This window comes from Procambarus clarkii, chromosome 44 (genome assembly GCF_040958095.1).
Source record: "Procambarus clarkii isolate CNS0578487 chromosome 44, FALCON_Pclarkii_2.0, whole genome shotgun sequence".
Lineage (NCBI taxonomy): Eukaryota > Metazoa > Arthropoda > Malacostraca > Decapoda > Cambaridae > Procambarus > Procambarus clarkii.
The window spans coordinates 18,843,401-18,867,259 of NC_091193.1; the positions used below are offsets into that span (position 1 = coordinate 18,843,401).

Consider the following 23,859-nt stretch of genomic DNA (forward strand, 5'->3'; position numbering starts at 1 on the left):
ACTTAGGAGTGTGAGTATGGCATGACAGCATTTGTTTTTAATTTTGACCAAATTCAGAAATGACACCATTCTCACCTTTCTGACCATAGCCTGGTTGACCAGGAGGACCTGGAGGTCCTGGGTTACCAGGAAGACCGTGGCCTGGCGATCCTGTGGATCCACGTGGTCCTTGGGGCCCTTCCATGGACAGGCCAGGCACACCAGGAGGTCCCTAAAATCATCAATACCCAGTACCATGAATTCTTAGGATATTGTAACAATCATGCAGTTTATATGAAGTTATTCTGCCAAAAGTTAGGAAGTTCAGTAATAATTACTGTATAATATGCATCAACTCTGAAGCATTTCATGTACTGCACCACTTGTGACAATCAAATTTCATTACAGTGTACAGTATTGCTTTTTCTTACCGGTGGACCAGGAGGACCGGGTGGTCCAGGTACCGGAATGTACATCTGACTGTCACTACTCTGGGAGCTTCCTGGAGGACCTGGGGGTCCAGGGGGTCCAGGAGCTCCAGATGGCCCTGGGGGCCCTGCTGGTCCTATTGGGCCCACTACCACAGAGCCACCAGAAGATGACATGCCTGCAACATCAGAGCTGCTGCTGCCCTGGAGAATAAAGGAAAAGCTCATGTAGAAAAGACTTGTGAATGTAAGCATTTGTATATTTATGAATAAAGATATTTCAATTCTTTGTGTTTAAAACACATCTCTGAGTACTCACAAACCAATACAATTAACATCTTTTTTTTCCAAATGAAGAAACGGTCTGTTTAAACATAATAATATACAGCAATATTGCTCCAGTATCAGAAAAAATAGTTAATTTGTTTATAATGTAGCAGATACAGCAAAGATTTTAAATTTTAATTTAACAGTGCAACAATCATGCACATTCTTTTCTCCTGCTTCAGCTACCCTGCATGGTCTAAGTGATCGAGCCCATCTGTACACTGCCTGCATCTTTTGGCACTGGATCTACATGCTCCACAGCGACCAAGGGAACAATAGCCTCATATTTCTGTTTTATTCCTCTTCTTTCATCCTCTGGGAGGGGGAGTTATGTAACAAGCAGTCACCGTGGTGGAGTGGTAAGACACTCGCCTGGCATTTCGCGAGTACTTTGTCCTGGGTTTGTATCCTGGCTGGGTGGGGAGGGATTTTCTGGGTGCCAATCCTTAACTGTAGCCTCTGTTTACCCAACAGTAAAATGGGTACCTGGTTGTTAAACAATTTGGCGAGGTTGTATTCCGGGGAACATTAGGATTAAGGACCTGCCCAAAACGCTGTGTGTGTTAGTGGCTGTACAAGAATGTAAGAACTTTTATTTTTGTATATACTGTATATACAAAAGTATACAGTATTATGTAAATAATATACTTGCTCCATATTCTCATTAGCTTATGTGCAGATAATGAGAGGGGGTCTGTTAATTCTAAATAACCTATCTCTAAGTGTCCAACATTTCTAGAAGTCCTACACTGATTCTTGGTCCACTAATTACAATTCCCAAGTGTACAACTAATTACAGTTAATACCTCTTCCCAACCTGCTAGATGATGGTCTAAGCTTGATGGTGAGGTGGAAGCTTGTAACATAAGCCGAGTCATCATCGGCCTAAGCTCCAAGAGTGGTTCAGTACAGATTCTTGAAAGAATGTGCAGACTGCAGACTATCCAAAACAGAATACTGTATGTGTAAATGAACCCAAAAAATTGTCATGGGTAAAAACAACCCATCTACACATATGAACTGAAATGAAAGTGACATTTCTAACCATGCTGGACCCTTATCAATTAATGACAAGTCAAGTCATGGACCTATTAAAGGTCTAGGATAGCCCAAACCATTATTAGTTCACATGTATGGCTTTGGTTATTTGTTTCAGCCATGTTATTGTGACATTCTCTACATCTGTAAAAAATTTAAATATACAGTACCTGTATATTCAAGCACATAAAAAACTTACCAAAATGCCATTGAGGAAGCCACCGATTGGAGGACCAGGAGGGCCAGGGGCCCCAGGTTCTCCTTTCCGACCAATTCCAGGAGGTCCTGGGGGTCCCGGGGGACCTTGAGAACCCTTGAAAATGCATCAGTTATGAAAAGCTTTGTGAGAGAAAAGTCAAATACAACAAATACAACTGCAAGAATCTGGTAGCCACTAAAGTCAAGTGCTGGATTATACTGAACATTACTGAATTTATAAACAATATATCTTTGTCCCATTAATTTAAATACTAGCTGATTATAATTATTATTACTGTGTTTTAGCTGTTTTGTATATATATATTGCAAATAACAACATTGAAACAGATAAAGCATAATGACTACAATACACATACTGAGGTGGTGACACTACATATTATATGATGATGAAGCTAGTGTATGTATCATTAGATGGTAACGCTGTACGTATTATTAGATGGTGACACTGTACATATTGTAAGGTGGTGACAATGTACATATTGTAAGGTGGTGACACCACATATTGTAAAGTCACACAAACACACACACATAGAATGGAGGCAGGCAGGCAGTATGGAGGCAGACTTCATACACAGTTTCAAGTGTAGATATGATAGAGCTCAATAGGCTCGGGAACCTATACATCAGTTGATTGACAGTTGAGAGGCGGGACCAAAAGGCTAGAGCTCAACCCCCACAAGCACAACTAGATGAGTACACACAAAATTGACTTCTGAGATAGATGAAAACCTTTCTAACTGAAAAACAGATGAGGGCAGTAATCAGAGACAATGTATTTGACTGGAGGAGTGGGTTAACAGGGTTCTCTGTTACCTGTTCGATTCTGGGTTACCAAGGGAACCCAGAATCGAACCCCAGGGAAGAGCCGACCCCAAATCATACTCATACAGGGAAAGGGGGGGTAAGAAAACCCCCCTTCCCGTGCAACAACTAGCCCCATGAAGAAGGCACCAACACCCAAGCGTGGTCAAAAGAAGCACAAGCCCCCGAGGTCAACTCCTCCCCAGCCCCGGGATCCCCCAAATCGGGACCCAGGGCAAAGCAGTTCTCCATACCCTCTACCCTTGAAAACTAAAGGTATAGAATCTAAGATAGATAAACCCATCATTCATAGTCTAATTAACTGTAGACCACTTTTACCAATATCCTAATAAGGAACTAACAAAATAATGATAAAATCCTAAAGTAATTATGTGACCATGTACATATCGTTTTCATTTTATTGTACATGTTGTTTAAGCACTTCTAGTGACATATTTGTTAATGATAAATAAAACTCATACTCAACTGTGTAAACAGTAAAATTTTCAGTACATTTTCTATATATTAGTAACACCATGATAAAAATTTTGAATTTTATTAAACTAACAACTGAATAGGTGTATATATATATAGTATATATATATATACAGTACTGTATATGCATATACAGTAGGTGGTGACACTGTACCTACATAAGGTGGTGACACTATACCTACATATGGTGGTGACACTGTACCTACATAAGGTGGTGATACTGTACCTACATATGGTGGTGGCACTGTACCTACATAAGATGGTGGCACTGTACCCACATACGGTTGATACTTACAATTTGGGTCATATTCTGGGATGCAGCAAAAGACAATAATTACTTTTAATTTGAAGTACAATCCCTTTTATATTAAATGTAAAGACTGATTATAACTCACAATGAAAGGAGTTTGACTGACGGCTTTCACAAGAAATAATAATTTAAATATCCTCTAACACACTAATGATAAATAAAAACAGCATTAAAAATACAAAATGAGGAGTTGTATTTATTAAATTTAATACAATATAACTAGGACTTTAGTTATGTACTTACAAAAGGGTTAAGAGGTCATATCTAGAAGTTAGTAAATACAGTATACTGGCAAGAAGCTCAAGCAATTGTTAGTACATTATCTAATTTATATACCTTAACAAAAGCATTAAGACTCTACAAGAAGTGCGTAGCAACAAGCACATTCACTCAACACTATATGGTACTTCATGCACAAATATATATGAATATCTTTGTATTATTTTCTCATTCATTTGTTTCACTTTTTTTCTATTTACATATTTCCTTTGTACCTTAGGGCCTGCCACAGGGGTCTCCTGACCAACACTTACCGGCCATCCTGGGAGACCAAGATCCCCAAGGGCCCCCGCTGGACCAGGGGGGCCCCGCTTTCCTCGCTTGCCTCTCCTCCCACGGTCGCCTTTATCGCCCTGCAACACGTTAGTACCGGTGAGTCCTGAAGGCCGGTTACCATAAGCTGCCAAGTTGAATCTCAGCCATGTCACACTTGACCAATAGGAGCTGCCCACACTTGGATGAGGTGGCTATTTTTCTCAGTAAATACTGCATTATTTACAAGGAGCCTAATAACTCCTCAATTTTTTGCACCTCTGTCACTCATGTCAGTTAAAGATTTAGACAGTTTTTTTATGCTCTTTGTATCTGATAATTTATGTGCATACATGGTTAAATTGTTCTTAATCTTAATACATAATAGCTTTTCATGGATAAAGATATCTAACTGTAAATCAGATAAGATATCTCAGAATAACTTTTCTCAAGGATGTCGCCCCTTTAAGTGGCTGCTGTTCACTTGTAGGTGCTGGTGCATACTGTATTTTGCCAGCTACCCACTTGTGGAAAAGTCCCTCAGGTCATGTTAGTGGCAAGTTATGGTGCATTAACTAATAAAGGCTCACTAAGAAAGATTTGAGAGTTAGCAGGCATCCAGCAAATTCCTGATTATTATAAGTTCTTCTTCTGCTCAAGCATTCCATTATATTAGTGTTATTGGGAATTGTTTTTTATTATCAATGCAGTCTCTTTAGTGTTGAGGATAAGCTAATGCAACAAAGTTAAAATAATAATTTGTTCATAAGATTTGTGAAATGAATATTGTTGTATTAAATTCTGTATGCATGTAATTGAACCCACATTACTGTAGATATATTGCAAGTGTTTTCTTAATTTTGAGAAAGTATATTTCACCTGTAATTATGTTCTTTTTGTCGTACGAGCACACAAACAAGTACTGTACCTTAATCCTAAATAGATAAGAGTACTGTAATAATGACGACTACAAGCAGTGCTATCAAGAACTCCTACAGAGATCTCATTGTTGCTCTTAGTTCTTCCAGACATCAAGATTAAGAACACTGTACAAGTATGTATATTGAACAAAATGTTGAGCTGAAAAGGCAAAGAAAGATAGTCCAGGAATGTGTGCATGGTGAAAAGGCTCCTGTTAAGGAAAGATACAGTAGTTTGGATTTGTTTAGAGAATACCGGTATCAGTAATTGATAGTTGGCTAATTTTTGCTGCCATGTGCTGATAGTATTGTGCATCCTATGCTTGTTGTGCGGGTATTAAACCAATGCTCATCCTATGCTTGTCCTGTGGGTGTTCCACTAATGCTCATCCCATGAGCTACTATCTCTAGTGGCCATAGCAGAGATATGAAGCTGGCAGCTTATGTAAACAGGCCTGATCAGAGACTGGGCCGTGGGATGTGGATCCCCGAAATCAAATCAATGCAAGACAAGATTTTTATATAAAGATACTGTATATTATATCTTTATTATATATTATATCATAAAGATATATTCTTTATGATATATTTTTCTAAATGTATTTTGAACTGAAGCACTATCTCAGCTTTTGTCTTTCATGGGTAGGTGTTTACACTGGTGTGGTTATTTAAATTGCATTGTTCCGAGTGAAAAAGCATACAGAGTATTCTGTTTGTGCATTCTACATTGGTGCATTTTAAATTGTTAAGTCTTCTAAGTCATGTTGGACATTTAAGAATGTGGTCTGGATTTAGCCTACAATACCTATTTGGTTCAGGAGCTAAAGTCTGAATGAGATGAACCCTGTGCTGAATGTGATCTAATGTGATAATGTTTCTTTAGAACTGAGGTTTCCACAGTTTAATACAATAGTCCAGGTGGAGGTGAACACGGAATCAGCAGCTATATGAGCACTGTTTTCTTTTGAAGTCAAAGGTTCATTTGGTTATTCCTGTGGTTTGACTGACGTTTTAGAATGGGGGCTCCTACTTGCTGTAAGCAGCATCAAGTGATCAGTGAACTATTACTTCGATGTCCCTGTCTTGTAAATTCTGTAGCATGGCCGAGTTATCATTATGGTAACTATGGTGCATAATGTTATGCCCTACATATAGTGTCTAGCATTATTTATGTTATTTATTTATTTATTTATAAGAAGGTACATTGGGTTTGTGAGTGTACATAACATTGGTGTTTGTACATTCTTGCAAAGCCACTAACACGCATAGCGTTTCAGGCAGGTCCTTAATCTAACAGATCAGGTAAGATAATTAGGTACATTGTTGCAAAATTAGATTTCAACATACATTACAGTACAGTATATGGAATTGAGTTAGTCTATTTTTTTTACCATCTGTCAAGTTTTTGAAGATCATTTTTACATTTAATGACTATTTTGATTTCACCTTTCCAGAAATTTTACTACCTTCAAAAAATTTGTTCTAGTGCTTTAATTTTATAGTGTTGTGATGCTAGTTTAATGGGCACAGATTAAAGAAAAGTAGTGTATGTGGCTTTGTGGCCCATCATCAGGTCCAGCTGTTTAGTAGACAACTATAGTACTGTCCTTGCAGGTGTTTTGCTATGGTGCGTTAGACAATAATCGAGATATTTATAAGAAAATGTATTACTATTACATGGGGACAAAAATTTGCTAATCTGATTTTTAGGTGGGTAAAATTCAATCTTAATAGAACTACAGTAACCCTATACTATCAGATGAAGAAACTATAATAAAAAAGGAAATATAGTTGTCATTGATACTTGTGTAAGTATTTTAGGAACTGAGTGAATTTTGTGGTTATTTAAATTGCATTCATCTTGTTAAAATGAGTCTTAGTAGCATGTCAATAGTTCATCACTTTAATTAAATTAAACTCTTTGCTGGGTTGAAGAGCAACTGGAAAGCACAAACAGAAAACTGGAAACAAGACCTGACAAAATTTAGTTAGTGTTTTTTTTCATGAACAGTTGCACAATACAATGAGGTAACTAGCACACTAACCTTCACTATGGTGATGTTAGTTCCATCAGGCTGCACAAGAAAGCTGATTGGGCCAGGGGGACCTGCTTCACCTCTGTCACCTTTCTCACCTTTTGATCCTGGGTACCCTACTTCTCCCTTGGCACCAGCAATTCCTGGCTCTCCTTTTTCTCCCTGGGCAGGAAATAATTTTAAAAATGTCAATTTATTATCTCTTCGTATTTTCAGGCATAAAACGAAGTGGGAAGAACTTTGTAATTAACAAAAGATATCCTGTTATGCCAACCTAGACTCTGATGTGCTTGTATTTATTTACCTATATGTATTTACTGTACAGTATTTTGATATACGTACAAGAAAATACAACTGGTTGTGTTAGATTTGGTATTATGTGATGCAAAGTCATTAACACCCATAGCATTTCAGACAAGTCTTAAAGCTAACACAGGAAATACACCAATTTTTAAGTTACAAGGTGAACAATCAATCTTAAACAGAGAAATGAAACTTGTGACTGGCGAATACATGGCAGTAATGTAATAATATCTTACCCGAGATCCAGGTAGACCATCCAAGCCAGGCTGGCCAGGTGGACCAGTGCCTCCAGGGGGACCCATGAGGCCTTGGATGCCCTCGATTCCCTGGACTCCTTGAGGACCTGGTGGGCCAGGGGGACCTCGAACACCTTTTCCTTCTTCTGTGGTAAATGACAAACATGGTAGGAAAAAAGGACCCTCAAATTTTCTGCCCCATACAAGGTCAACAGTGATGGTAGCCATCAGGTAAATTCGGGTCTATTTGGGAACATTTTACATTTTTCTTTCATGTATAATATACGAGAAATTTTCTTGCAAAATGATGCAATTTAAATTTCTGTATATGGCCATATTGCCACTATTAAAAGAATAATTGTGGCTTTATTGTACTGTATTATAATTTTATAATTGAGTTAGTGCTGCAATATGATGAAATAATTTACAGTACAGTACTGTAGTAAAAATTGCATTAAATAATGTATATTAAAAAAATTAAGGAATTACAACCACAAATGACATCACTTGGTGTGTACAATCATATTGAGTATTCAAACTTCTGTATCATACAAATTTATTCCAGTACAATAAGTTTCAAACTAATTCAGAATAAAATGTTAGTATATATTCCACATGGAATTCCTCAAATTTTAAATAATAAAATTCAGTACTGTACCTTATTTATCAAACAAAATTCTCTATGTATGAGTTCATTATAAATACAGTACTGCAAATGGAGAACAAAATTACACTCGAGAAGAAGAAATGGCAGAGTAAGGAGGCCAAGAAGGTAATAATTCAAAGGTAGTCCTCCTTCGGCATGTATAGTACTATGTATATAATTATGCACAGAAAATGGGTTAGATATGAAACATCACTGCTTCCATATGCAGTCAACAGCACCATAAGAGCTTCCAATAGTCCACAACACCACCACCATAATCATTTCCAGTGGCACAATTCTGGATGAATGGAGTTATGTGCAATTGATGTAAGCGAGTCTTCCCACAGTGTTAGTGTTTAAGAAGCTTGCATGAACTTACTAGGGTGGAACGGGTTGTACACGACACCTCCGGAGCCCTCACTACGGTAGAGATCTTCATCATCGCTGACTAAAACGTTTACATGCAAAAAACACAGAAAACATTTAAAGCTGTCAAAATGTCCATTCCATAGATGATGAAAGAAAAAATTAAATGCATTAATTAAGAGAAAGAGAGAGAGAGAGAGAGAGAGAGAGAGAGAGAGAGAGAGAGAGCGAGAGGAAGGTTATACTGTATATGTATGTATGTATATATATGTATATATATGTATATATGTATATATATGTATATATATATATATATATATATATATATATATATACATATATATATATATATATATATATATATATATATATATATATATATATATATATATTAGTATATTTTGGTAGCAGTCTTTCCTGTAGACATATATTATTAAATATGACCGAAAAAGTAAGATTAATAATTCTAACACGAATTTTCTCAATCTTTCGTACATTACGCTTCACTGTTGGAGGTAAATCAAAAATCAATTCTCCAAAATTCATTTTTATTTCTAGTCTGACGCGACACAGGCGCGTTTCGTAAAACTTATTACATTTTCAAAGACTTTAGTTCACAAATACACAACTGATTAGAACTTACGTATCTCCAATTTTATATCTACATTTGAGTGAGGTGGGAGGGGTGATGTGGCATTAACACAAGACAGAACAAGAGGGGATATTAATAGGGTATTAAAAGTATCAACACAAGACAGAACACAAACAATGGGTATTGAATAGAAGTGTTTGTAGAAAGCCTATTGGTCCATATTTCTTGATGCTTCTATATTGGAGCGGAGTCTTGAGGTGGGTAGAATATAGTTGTGCAATAATTGGCTGTTGATTGCTGGTGTTGACTTCTTGATGTGTAGTGCCTCGCAAACGTCAAGCCGCCTGCTATCGCTGTATCTATCGATGATTTCTGTGTTGTTTACTAGGATTTCTCTGGCGATGGTTTGGTTGTGGGAAGAGATTATATGTTCCTTAATGGAGCCCTGTTGCTTATGCATCGTTAAACGCCTAGAAAGAGATGTTGTTGTCTTGCCTATATACTGGGTTTTTTGGAGCTTACAGTCCCCAAGTGGGCATTTGAAGGCATAGACGACGTTAGTCTCTTTTAAAGCGTTCTGTTTTGTGTCTGGAGAGTTTCTCATGAGAAGGCTGGCCGCTTTTCTGGTTTTATAGTAAATCGTCAGTTGTATCCTCTGATTTTTGTCTGTAGGGATAACGTTTCTATTAACAATATCTTTCAGGACCCTTTCCTCCGTTTTATGAGCTGTGGAAAAGAAGTTCCTGTAAAATAGTCTAATAGGGGGTATAGGTGTTGTGTTAGTTGTCTCTTCAGAGGTTGCATGGTTTTTCACTTTCCTTCTTATGATGTCTTCGATGAAACCATTGGAGAAGCCGTTATTGACTAGGACCTGCCTTACCCTACAGAGTTCTTCGTCGACTTGCTTCCATTCTGAGCTGTGGCTGAGAGCACGGTCGACATATGCGTTAACAACACTCCTCTTGTACCTGTCAGGGCAGTCGCTGTTGGCATTTAGGCACATTCCTATGTTTGTTTCCTTAGTGTAGACTGCAGTGTGGAAACCTCTGCCCTTTTCCATGACTGTTACATCTAGAAAGGGGAGCTTCCCATCCTTTTCCATCTCGTAAGTGAAACGCAGCACGGAACTCTGCTCAAATGCCTCCTTCAGCTCCTGCAGATGTCTGACATCAGGTACCTGTGTAAAAATGTCGTCAACATACCTGCAGTATATGGCCGGTTTCAAGTTCATGTCGACTAAGACTTTTTGCTCGATGGTACCCATGTAGAAGTTTGCAAACAGGACACCTAGGGGAGAACCCATGGCGACCCCATCTACTTGCTTATACATGTGCCCATCCGGGCTCAAGAAGGGTGCCTCTTTAGTACAAGCTTGGAGTAGTTTCCTCAGAATATTTTCTGGCATGTCAAGAGAAGTACAGGCTGGATCACGATACACTCTGTCGGCTATCATTCCGATTGTCTCGTCCACAGGTACGTTGGTGAACAGCGATTCGACGTCCAACGAGGCTCTTATCCCTGTGGCCCGTGTGCCCCTCAGTAAGTCAACAAATTCCTTTGGAGACTTCAGGCTGAAGGCGCAAGGAACATAAGGAGTCAGCAGGCCGTTGAGTCGCTTCGCCAGTCTGTACGTGGGTGTGGGTATCTGGCTAATGACACAAGCCTGGAAACCCACTTCGGCCAATCATTAGCCAGATACCCACACCCACGTACAGACTGGCGAAGCGACTCAACGGCCTGCTGACTCCTTATGTTCCTTGCGCCTTCAGCCTGAAGTCTCCAAAGGAATTTGTTGACTTACTGAGGGGCACACGGGCCACAGGGATAAGAGCCTCGTTGGACGTCGAATCGCTGTTCACCAACGTACCTGTGGACGAGACAATCGGAATGATAGCCGACAGAGTGTATCGTGATCCAGCCTGTACTTCTCTTGACATGCCAGAAAATATTCTGAGGAAACTACTCCAAGCTTGTACTAAAGAGGCACCCTTCTTGAGCCCGGATGGGCACATGTATAAGCAAGTAGATGGGGTCGCCATGGGTTCTCCCCTAGGTGTCCTGTTTGCAAACTTCTACATGGGTACCATCGAGCAAAAAGTCTTAGTCGACATGAACTTGAAACCGGCCATATACTGCAGGTATGTTGACGACATTTTTACACAGGTACCTGATGTCAGACATCTGCAGGAGCTGAAGGAGGCATTTGAGCAGAGTTCCGTGCTGCGTTTCACTTACGAGATGGAAAAGGATGGGAAGCTCCCCTTTCTAGATGTAACAGTCATGGAAAAGGGCAGAGGTTTCCACACTGCAGTCTACACTAAGGAAACAAACATAGGAATGTGCCTAAATGCCAACAGCGACTGCCCTGACAGGTACAAGAGGAGTGTTGTTAACGCATATGTCGACCGTGCTCTCAGCCACAGCTCAGAATGGAAGCAAGTCGACGAAGAACTCTGTAGGGTAAGGCAGGTCCTAGTCAATAACGGCTTCTCCAATGGTTTCATCGAAGACATCATAAGAAGGAAAGTGAAAAACCATGCAACCTCTGAAGAGACAACTAACACAACACCTATACCCCCTATTAGACTATTTTACAGGAACTTCTTTTCCACAGCTCATAAAACGGAGGAAAGGGTCCTGAAAGATATTGTTAATAGAAACGTTATCCCTACAGACAAAAATCAGAGGATACAACTGACGATTTACTATAAAACCAGAAAAGCGGCCAGCCTTCTCATGAGAAACTCTCCAGACACAAAACAGAACGCTTTAAAAGAGACTAACGTCGTCTATGCCTTCAAATGCCCACTTGGGGACTGTAAGCTCCAAAAAACCCAGTATATAGGCAAGACAACAACATCTCTTTCTAGGCGTTTAACGATGCATAAGCAACAGGGCTCCATTAAGGAACATATAATCTCTTCCCACAACCAAACCATCGCCAGAGAAATCCTAGTAAACAACACAGAAATCATCGATAGATACAGCGATAGCAGGCGGCTTGACGTTTGCGAGGCACTACACATCAAGAAGTCAACACCAGCAATCAACAGCCAATTATTGCACAACTATATTCTACCCACCTCAAGACTCCGCTCCAATATAGAAGCATCAAGAAATATGGACCAATAGGCTTTCTACAAACACTTCTATTCAATACCCATTGTTTGTGTTCTGTCTTGTGTTGATACTTTTAATACCCTATTAATATCCCCTCTTGTTCTGTCTTGTGTTAATGCCACATCACCCCTCCCACCTCACTCAAATGTAGATATAAAATTGGAGATACGTAAGTTCTAATCAGTTGTGTATTTGTGAACTAAAGTCTTTGAAAATGTAATAAGTTTTACGAAACGCGCCTGTGTCGCGTCAGACTAGAAATAAAAATGAATTTTGGAGAATTGATTTTTGATTTACCTCCAACAGTGAAGCGTAATGTACGAAAGATTGAGAAAATTCGTGTTAGAATTATTAATCTTACTTTTTCGGTCATATTTAATAATATATATATATATATATATATATATATATATATATATAATATATATATATATATATATATATATATATATATATATATATATATATATATATATATATATATATATATATATATTTATACATACATAGAAGCCTAAACTTCTAGAGTTCTGTGTAGGCAATATGAGCAATGTATTAACCTTAGATGACTTCAGTGAATATATGGAAAGCATTTTTGTTTAGATGCATTAAAGACCACAAGCACGTGCTGGATGAGAGACCTTACAGCATGCTGGCCTAACAACAGACTTAATCACACCAGCACTCGGCAAGGATGCTTGTTGCATAACGAAAGCTCAGAGGGATGAACCATATCAGAGAGCTACAAATTTTACATGCCAAGTATAACTGAATAGAATGCCACCTTTAGTACGAATAATGTTTTATCGCTGTAAGATATTCTGAAAATTGTCATATTCAAGATTTGTTTTTGGTTTTTGTGCATATATATACTTTTTAATATGTTTTCAGTGGTAAATTACAGCTATTGTATTGTCTCTTAATAAGACACACTATTAAAGTATTCTTTAAGATTGTATGGCTATAAACAGTGAAATTGAAAGTACAGTAACATCAGAAATGTTGACAGTAATTTCACAGTATAGTACAGTTTATAAGGCCCTTCAGATACTACCTGAACTAGAGCCTACATGGCCCACCCAAGACCCGTATTACCCATCATATTCTCATTGATTTTGTCCCTTACCATGATATGGCAATTTCCAAATGGTGTACCACGTAATCAAGGCCTCTGATTTACAGGTCTGTACTCTTAATAATTAGAATCACATGGAAAACTAAATACATTATGTACCTGTTGCCGGAACCTCTGGTCATTTCTGACCTTTATGGGGCAGGGTCCTGCCCTTCCTTTCTCTGACTGGTGGTTGACTGGTATTGAATATGGGTGCATCTGAGACCAGGCCCCTTCTCTAATCCTGCTCTAGGATGGATTTTCTTTTTTCTCTCGGAGGTTTTTCATTGAAGATCCCTATACTATGTTTTCCAATACTAGGTTTTTCTTGATTACTAACTAGTGAGTTAAACTCACCACTGGCTCCCTTCCCTAACTACATAGCAAGATAATTTAAAAAGTTCCTTGTCACAGCGGGGAAACAAGGTTAATGAGAGCCTAGTTGGTAATATGAGTCCTGGATGGACTGTGTAGACTCTTAGTCAGGCAGTATTTTGAGGGACCAGCTTACAAAGAACTGTATTACCATATTTAACACCCTATTGTTCAATTTTGTACAAGTTAAATACTGTTCATGAATCCATCTGGTCTCATCTGTTCTGTTAATATAATAGGTGTATAGTCCAAATTTAGTCACAATTATGTAATTATCTAGCAAATTTAAGCCACTTGTCCACAGAATAAACAAAGTTAACACACATTTATCTTCCAGTTTGCAATTGCTAAGCAAAGACAAAATTCATGAATATAAAAATATATTTTGAATTTACAGTACACTGCATAGTCTGCCATCTTCAGAATGATTAATGCTGCAAAATAAAAAGCCATGTAAAGCTGGAAATAAGTTTTTATCCTAACACACACTAGACAGCCACATACACGCATATTCAGTGAAGCTAACACGAGACCAGACACCACCACACCGAAGACCTATCAATCTCAAATGCCAAACTTGTTAACCAATCGGACACACTAAGCATGTGAAATATTTAAAAGTTTAAAATCAACAAATGGGTACATCATCAGTGCCAGATTCTAATTTACACACATAATCGAAGCTTAAGAAAAAAGGTAACCAAGTTGGCTTATCATCCACCGAAGGCAAACACTAGAAACAAGTTGTTGTTGTGTATTCTATGACTGAAAGAAGCTCAATTGTTTACAGAGAGTAAGGCTTTTAGTATGACAAGAGAACCACTGCAATCCACATCAAGACTAGATAGCCATTCCTTCCATTCCTGGTCTATTTATATCTTTCCCCCTTTACCTCCATTATAAGGAAGACCTCCACTGGTGTCCCAAATATTGATGCCGCTGCCCGAATGGCCATTCACTGTATTTTTATTTTCCAGAGTCTCCACTACCTGTAAAGGAAAATAAAGAGTGATGTTCTACAGTGTTACAATAATACTTCTACCTTCAGTACAGTAATTCCTTTATCATACTTTTTCTTCATTACTGTCGTGGTAACATTTCTATTGGAACACCCACCATCTTATACATCTCAGCTCTGCTGAATGTATAAGATGCTGAATGATGAAGATACCTGAATAGTTTATGGAAACTGAACCATAGCTCACAAGGAAACTTAAGTACACAAATGAGCCATATGAATATTAGAAACAATTTCTTCAAATGTTCGGGTAAAGAAGGAGAATGAACTAAGTAGTGAAATGGCTATGGCAGCAGACTCCATACATGGATTTAAAACATATGGCAGAGCCCAGAAGGTCTGGAAACTAGCTATCCAACCAGTTAAAGATTGAAAGGTAGAACCCAAAATATGAAACCCCACCCCATTCAAGCACACACAGGCAGGTAAGAAAGAATCATGGCCAGGTTGTTGGGACGATCACCGGAGTCCTGTCGGTCTCTAGCTCCAGCCCATATTTTTTTTCAGAGGCAATGTATCGGATTGGAGAAATGTCACAAGTGAAGTACCAAAGGGTTCAGTTCTTGCACCAGTAATGTTTATTGTCTACATAAATGATCAACCAGATGAAATACAGAATTATATGAGCATGTTTGCGGATGATGCTACAATAATAGGGAAGATAAAAAAAACTTAGATAGATGATTGTCATGCCCTTCAAGAAGACCTGGACAAAATAAGTGTATGGAGCACCACTTGGCAAATGGAATTTAATGTGAATAAATGCCATGTTATGTTATGTGGAATAGGAGAACATAGACCCCACATAATCTATAAATTATGTGAGAAATCTTTAAAGAATTTTGATAAAGAAAGAGATCTAGGGGTGGTTCTAGATAGAAAACTATCACCTGAGGACCACATAAAGAACATTGTGCGAGGAGCCTATGCTACACTTTCTAACTTCAGAATTGCTTTAAATACATGGACGGCTAAATACTAAAGAAATTCTCCACGACTTTTGTTAGACCAAAGCTGGAATATGTAGTGGTTGTATGGTGCCCATATCTTAAGAAACACATCAACAAACTGGAAAAGGTGCCACTAAGTGGCTCCCAGAACTGAAGGACAAGAGCTATGAGGAGAGGTTAGAGACAATAAATATGCCCAAAGCAGAAGATAGAAGGAAAAGAGGTAATATGATCACTATGCACAAAATAGTAATGGGAATCTATAAAGTTGATAGGGAAGAATTCCCGAGAACTGGAACTTCAAGAACAAGAGTTCATAGCTTTAAAGTAAGTAAACAAACCTGCCGAAGAAATATAAGAAAATTCACTTTCGCAAACAGAGTGGTAGACGTTGGAACAAGTTAGGTGAGAAGGTGGTGGAGGCCAAGACTGTCAGTATTTTCAAAGCGTTATATGACAAAGAGTGCTGGGAAGACAGGACACCACGAGCGTAGCTCTCATCCTGTAACTACACTTAGGTAATTACACACACTTACCTGTTGTAGGATGATCCTGCGGTCCTTTTCTGAGAGTCCTCCCGGTGGTCCAGGAGGACCAGGAAGACCCATTCCCGGCACCCCACGCTCACCTGTAACACACACATGAACCACCCTTAAACTTCATTGTAATCTAACATTGTAAAGAATATTATTATACAGAATTTTTTACATATAATTAAAAACAAAATCAGAATGCATTCTCCACCCACTATGCCTGCCTAATATCCAAACATTAGCATACAAGGCAAACAGCTGTGCTTGTAAATTTATGGCTTTCAAAACACTTAAGTTGTTAGTTATCATTGGCCATCCCAATTTACCCACCAAATTTCACCAAAAATTTACCAAAAAATCTTCATCCATTCTAGAGTTGTCTCGCTAACAGACACACAAATTCTGTGTGTTACTTTTATAACTTGTTAACTACAAATCTATTACTATCACTGTCAAGAGTAGTATGTCCAGGCTACTATATTTCAGGATACAAATAAGTAGTGTAATGAACTCAAATAGGTGAAATGAGTACACAGTACAGTATATGAACTGACAAATGGTCAGGAGACTGGCAAATGCTTCTTAATATAAAAAATGTAAGACCTTGCATGTGGGGCATAACAATGCACCTCACAACTCTCAAATCAACAAGGTTAATCACAACTCAAAACATCAACAAGCAATTGAAAGTTGCAGAGCAAGTGGAAGCTGCAGTAAAAAAAAAATTGGGCGGGTTTTGAAGGTTTTCTTTGTGAAGTCAAACAAACCTTTGACTTCAAAGAAAAGAAAGCAGTTATTTAACTGTTCAAATCTCTGGTGTGCTCCCATTTGGGCTACTTTATACAAACACAGAGATCTTATCTTCAGAAGGACATAGCCCTCTGGTGGCCCTCAGGAAAATTAAGGTAAACAAACAGATATTATACCTTTAAAAGAGAATGGAGAGAGTTATCAGTATCTTCCACTATCCATTATCTACTTCTGTACAACTCACCTTTCTCACCCTTGGCTCCTGGACTAGACATGAACCCTGGGGGCCCTGGGGCACCGTTCATACCAGAGGCTCCTGGCTCACCCTTGGGGCCTGGTAGTCCTTGCCTCCCATTAGATCCCTGAAAGATTGAACACAAAAATGTCTGTTAAAATTTCATTTACTGTTTGGACTGTAACTGTACCAAGAATCATGATTTTCTTTTTTTCCATCTAGACGTGTGAAAAAGTATCTAGTTCAGTTAGAAGAAAAGCGTGCGTTTGAGTCAAAATTACAATAGTTTAAGACGCTTTGCATATTATTGGCTTCATTTCTATGTGTAACTCCTGTCCCTACAATGATCCTTTCCTCTTATGTTCTTTGTGTAAACATTTTTATGAATACAATTTATTTATTTATTTATTTATTTATTTATTTATTTATTTATTTATTTATATACAAGAAGATACATTGGGGGTTAAGAGAGTACATAGAAATGATGTTGATTTTACATTCTTGTAAAGCCACTAGTATGCATAGTGTTTTGGGCAAAGGAAGAAATTATTATTTAATTCTTATTAGGAGTAATTATTATTATTATTATTATTATTATTATTATTACTGAGAAAATCCTCAGGAGCTGTGATTGAAACCTATGCATTGGGTATTCCCAGATACACGCTCTAAATGACTATGCCACGATATCCCTAATAAAATGGCAAATGAACAGGAGGCTGGGTGCAGATACATTTATACGTCACAATTTAAGGTACTGTGGTTATAAAAATTACCACTAGGCAGCTATACTGCCAAGTTTCATAAGGAACTATTCATTTAATATTTGTAGATAAGTGTTGAAAGTCTTAACAAAATATAAAGATAAGTTCTATAACAAATTAAGCAACCAGAGAGAGAAAGATCCTGCATTACTCAAATACTGTACAATACAAGCTAACCCGTTCTCCCTTATCCCCGTCACTGCCAGGGTTGCCCTTCTCTCCTTTGGTTCCAGCATATCCTCGAGGCCCTCTGCTTCCAGCTGCTCCAGGTTCGCCCTTCTCTCCTGGGGATCCTGGAGACCCTGGCCGGGCCGGGGCCACTGCTAAGCCACCATCAACCTGTGGACAAGTGTGGAGTGATCTAGAGTTGTATTAAACCAATGTTACATTAAATTGATCAATTCACAAACTAACAAATAAGTAGAATAAGTAATTTATTCAAGAATAAAATGAATAAATTATCTAGCAATACATGTTTAGAGTAAATTCAGAAGTAGATCATACTTCTGTACACACACTTAAAACATTAACAAATCCAGCATCTTTTTAATAAGTCCAAGACAATGAAATAAAACACTAGGAAAATAAAGCATACAAACTGATAAGATATGTTAAGTTAGTGATGTACTTGAATATACACTAACTGGAACATGACAAATGTTATCGTTTATAAAACCTGGAACTCAAAGTTCTTCACAACTTTGTTTTATATTTGGATTAAATATTATAAATAAATTATTATTATTATTATTATTAGTAGTAGTAGTAGTGGTCTACTAAAAATACAAATTATAATACAAATGCAGTAGAGTAATAAAACGGTAATTATAATAAAATCATAAAAATAAAAATTACTGGATAATAAAATTATAATACAAATACTGTACAGCAATATAATAATACATTAATAATAATAATAGCAATAATAATAATAATTAATATTATTGTTATTATAATTTTTATTATTATTACAATACTGTATTGCTATTATTAAAACCTGTCCTCCTGTTAAAAACTGGATAAAGTGTGAAACTGTGAATGCAAAAGTTCATGTTTTGTACATGTTCTCTATTGTTTGTACTGTTTTAATAGGATAATGGGTTATAATATTATTATTAGACAATAATACTACACTAATAATATGACAGAAAAGTTTTTATATTTAAAATTACAAAATAAGATCAATGTAAGTAATGCATCAAAATAATTGGCCCAAATAATTGAGATATTCAGGTAATAATATCTTGGGAAAATTAGAGGCTAGTGCAATGGTCACACATGTACAGTATCCAGAACTTCACAATGTCTTTGTTTTACCTTGAACATGGACCGAGGCTTCCACAATGGCTGCATCAGGGAAGAAGGAATCATGGTAGACATCACAAGTTGTGGGAATATATTGGAAAACAGTTATCACTAAGGGGTGTGTGTATCGCTCTGCAACTTGGTCCACCAGTGAAATATATATAAATATATATTTATATGTATATACATTATGTAGATGGGTGTCTTCTGATTAGTCACCCCATCAGAATAAAGTACTTGTGAGAGGGATTTTTGCATGCACTCAAATATACGTACCAATGGCAAGGATTTGGACCCACATCTTTGGGATTTGAGATGAAGTGTTTCAGTGTTTTAGTCTACATCACTAAGTTATGCTTAGGTCTGGTGCATCAGTGGAAGGTTGGGCAGTAGCCCTACATGCATGAAATCTAGAATCCAGCATAGCACACGTATATTTGATGACAAACATATACAGCATCATCAATGTTGTTTTTAATGAGTATTCAGCGATTTCATAGATACAACCCAGTTGCAAAAAAGCACAATATACAGTATACAGGTGATCTTACATCATAGCCGGAATTGCCCCAGCCAGGCTGTCCAGGAGGGCCCTGCGGCCCCCGTTCTCCTTGGAGGCCTGGGGCTCCATCAATGCCAGACTCGCCCTTAGCTCCCTGCACCCCTTCAGGACCTATAATATGGCAGAAATAAAACCTTAATATTATAGTCAATGGAAGAGGTTCCCTGATGACTGCTAGGAAAAATTATTCTGCCAGATTTATGTACAGGAAAATCTTAAAATGGTTTTCAACAAGACTTACAGGTTATTTTCAGATTACTGTATACCTATATGAAGGAATGTAAAGCTTTCAAATGCAGAACATTAGCAAAACTATTTACATCACAGATCTTTAACAGTATTTTATTCAAATAAAATCTCATTCAGTATCAACTTGTACAATACTCACCACGGCTGCCATGGTGACCTCTGTCACCCTTGTCTCCCTTCTCCCCTGGGGCACCTCGCTCTCCTGGTGGGCCTGGCCGACCTGGCGTTCCTGGGATCCCCGATACACCATCTCGACCTGGTTTCCCCTCAGGCCCTGGTAGCCCTCGTGGTATCTAACAGTAAGCAAAAATATTATGACTAAAGTGTTACGTTTCATACCCCTACACTTAAGAGGAATGTCACACTGTTTATACAACAGCAGTTTGGTGCACATCCTACCTAACCATAAGTTTGGAATGACTATTTTCCCAGCAAGTAGTTATGGTTACTTACCTGGGCTATGACAGAAGCCAGCAGGCGTGTCTCATTGCAAAAGCATTCACCGCGAGGACCAGGAGGACCCCGACGCCCGCTGCTGAAATCTGGCTCAGGCTGAAGCAAGAAGGTAATAAATTACTATTTTATCCTTGTGCAAATGATATATCTCTCACAATATGGTATACAGACTCCAACACATGTAGAAAAAGTTAAATTTTGAAACTTGAGTTAGCTCCATCTAATCCCTTTAAAATTAAAGCAATAAGAGAACTGAAATACCCCTTTCAACATTTCTCCAAAATGTTGAAAGGAAACAGTTATGTTCATGGATGTCAATAAACAAAATTAAAATTATTTGGTTTATTTGATTAAGTATTAATATTATTATTTATTATTAATTATCACACAGAACAGTACAGTATTGATAGTCTGGGACCTTTAGGTGGGTTGGTGTAGCTCCATACATTTGGAGTACAGCAAAAGTATTAATATTATTCATTTATCACATCATGAGAATGGGCTGTATTATTTATAAGATGCAGTACAGTACTTACGATGAAGTCCTCGCCAGCACCTGACCCCAAGTCTGGTACACTTTGAGTTAAGCTCTTGTGAGGGAAAGAGGCAGGTGGTCCCGGAAGACCTGGGGGTCCTGGTGGGCCTGGTGGGCCTGCCACAGACTCACCAGGAGGACCCTGTTGAGAATAATTTGTTATTATAATGCTTATTAGATATTAGATTCATTTGATACTGTGCAGAAGATTTTTTTTTCATTAAAAATGCTTGTTTGATTATGGTATACTTTTGGCATGGAAAAGCTATTTGTAGGGTAATTAAGGTCCCCCTCTCTTGCCAAGGGTGAGGGCTGTCTGCACAATCCATCTTTTAGTTACTGGCATGACCCAATGATGGCCATCTGTTGCATCATTATATATATATATATATATATATATATATATATATATATATATATATATATATATATATATATATATATATATATATATATATATATATATATATATATATATGGCATAGAATTAGTGTGATTGTGTTGTGTTATATTTGTGTGCATATTTGAACACTTGCATTTATATCTACTACTGTACTTACTATTTGAGCCTGCGGGATCGAGCCGTTAGCTCTAGGACCCCACCATTCTAACCGTCCATTGTGTTGTATACAGTACTGACCCTACTGACCTATTTTTTTAATCATGTCTAGTACATACATTTAATAGTTCATTGTCTCTAAAACACCCATCAACATTGGTGTTCCCCAGGGCAGCATACTTGGCCCTCTTCTCTTTCTCATCTACATTAATGACCTCCCAAATGCCTCCCAACATCTCAAACCAATTCTATTTGCTGACGACAGACCTTCATTTACTCCAGTCCTGACCCCCTTGCTCTAAATGTCACAGTGAATACTGAGCTAAATAAAGTCCATCACTGGCTAACTGCCAACAATCAATATCCCTCCAAAGGATACCTGATCAACCAGGCTGTGACTCATACGTCAGGCTGCGAGCAGCCGCGTCCAACAGCCTGGTTGATCAGTCCAGCAACCAGGAGGCCTGGTCGACGACCGGGCCACGGGGACGCTAAGCCCCGGAAGCACCTCAGGGTAAGGTAAGGTAACAAACTCACCCTCAATATTGACAAAACTTTCTATATTTTGTTTGGCAATAAATCCTCAAATCAAATAAATCTCAGGATTAACAATACCCAAATTTGTAACAAAGTAGATGGCAAATTCCTTGGCGTTCTCACTGACCGCAAGCTGAATTTCCAGGGACACATTCTAAATAGATAAAAAAAAGTTTCAAAAACTGTTGGCATTCTTTCTAAGATCAGATATTATGTACCCCGCCCTGCCCTGGTGACGCTCTAATATTCTCTCATCTATCCTTATCTCAACTATGGTATTTGTGCTTGGGGTTCTACTACCCAAAATTATTTACGTCCTCTAATTACTCAACACAAAGCTGCTATTAGAACAATATCTAATTCTGGCCCCAGACATCACTCGGTACCCCTACTCAAATCTCTGAATATGTTAGATATTAAGTCACTGCACATCCTCTCATGTGTATTTTATATATATATATATATATATATATATATATATATATATATATATATATATATATATATATATATATATAAAAGGCTGAACTGTAATGTCAATCCTGACCTCAAAAGCTTCCTAGAAGGTTGTAACAGAACCCATGAGCACCACACCAGAAACAAATATCTATTTGATATTCCAAGAGTACGACTTAATCAAACTAGAAATGCTCTACAAATCAAGGGACCCAGAATGTGGAATGACCTTCCCAATCATGTTAAAAGACTGTACCTCTCCCAACCCGTTTAAGATAAAAACTAAGTACTACCTTATTAAACTCCCTGTAACCTACCTTACCCCTAAAATGTCAACCCATGTCTGCTATTTTAAACAATGCTGTTTGTCGACCAAATTGTACATTAGCTATTTTTCTGCCATGTTCCCCCCTTTTTTATTTTCTCAGCACAATTTATACTTTAATCTCAATTAGTATTAAGTTTTAGTCTTTACCCGACAAACACACACCGAAACTACGACGTTGGTACAACGTTCGAACAAGTTTTTAACACCTCCTAACCAGTTATAACAACCAATATAGCAAGTTGTAGCAACCTTCTAATACGTCATAAACACATTAAGCCAAGATGTCACAACTTTATTACAAGTTGTAACAAGCGGAAAATAGAGACAGTTTCGGTTTGTGTTTCCAGGGTAGTGTTTTTCCTGCCTGAAACGCTTTGCGTAATGGTGACTTTAGGCATTGTATGTACTAGCTCTATCTATAAATCCATCAATGTTTATATCACACCTTGTATATATGTACTTTACCTGAATAAACATTTGAATTTGGAATTTGAATTATTTATGATACCTGCAGTTTGCATGAAGGGTTTATCCTCTCGATGACTGTAAGGCAGACTCCATACACAGTTTCAAATATAATTTAATTAATAATTCATTGTGTCGGGTGACAGGAAGCCTGAGTATATTCATACACACGTTTGACTTTTATGGAGGTCTCGCCCCTCGAGGCCGAATTACTGACCCCGCTCAGGACGCAACCCCCACAAGTTGACTAATTCCTAAGTACATAGTCACTGCTAGATGAACAGAGGCATTAGGTGAAAGGAAATGTTGCCAACTATTTTT

The 23,859-nt window shown here is 37.8% G+C and overlaps 1 protein-coding gene and 1 long non-coding RNA gene across 8 annotated transcripts in view; one reads left to right on the plus strand and one right to left on the minus strand.

Moving 5' to 3' along the window:
* Window positions 1-8,369, plus strand: part of LOC138350256 (uncharacterized) — a 57,965-nt gene extending 49,596 nt beyond the window's left edge. The window contains exons 2-3 of the long non-coding RNA XR_011222028.1: window positions 4,097-4,248; window positions 7,635-8,369. This is a non-coding gene — a long non-coding RNA (uncharacterized lncRNA). The remainder of the gene's footprint in view (window positions 1-4,096; window positions 4,249-7,634) is intronic.
* LOC123750308 (collagen alpha-1(XVIII) chain) overlaps window positions 1-23,859 on the minus strand; it is a 169,827-nt gene that overhangs the window by 13,764 nt on the left and 132,204 nt on the right. For 4 of the 7 annotated variants that reach the window (XM_069300700.1, XM_069300703.1, XM_069300699.1 and 1 more), the window contains 16 exons: window positions 21,195-21,335; window positions 20,656-20,754; window positions 20,342-20,495; window positions 19,943-20,064; window positions 18,264-18,425; window positions 17,332-17,449; window positions 16,341-16,432; window positions 14,729-14,825; window positions 8,649-8,717; window positions 7,624-7,769; window positions 7,094-7,246; window positions 4,131-4,229; window positions 3,583-3,597; window positions 1,972-2,085; window positions 411-611; window positions 76-211 (listed from right to left, as the gene is read on the minus strand). In XM_069300700.1, coding sequence (XP_069156801.1) covers window positions 76-211; window positions 411-611; window positions 1,972-2,085; window positions 3,583-3,597; window positions 4,131-4,229; window positions 7,094-7,246; window positions 7,624-7,769; window positions 8,649-8,717; window positions 14,729-14,825; window positions 16,341-16,432; window positions 17,332-17,449; window positions 18,264-18,425; window positions 19,943-20,064; window positions 20,342-20,495; window positions 20,656-20,754; window positions 21,195-21,335 — 1,918 coding nt within the window. The remainder of the gene's footprint in view (window positions 1-75; window positions 212-410; window positions 612-1,971; window positions 2,086-3,582; window positions 3,598-4,130; window positions 4,230-7,093; window positions 7,247-7,623; window positions 7,770-8,648; window positions 8,718-14,728; window positions 14,826-16,340; window positions 16,433-17,331; window positions 17,450-18,263; window positions 18,426-19,942; window positions 20,065-20,341; window positions 20,496-20,655; window positions 20,755-21,194; window positions 21,336-23,859) is intronic. The other 3 variants (XM_069300701.1, XM_069300698.1, XM_069300702.1) reach the window with 3 other exon arrangements.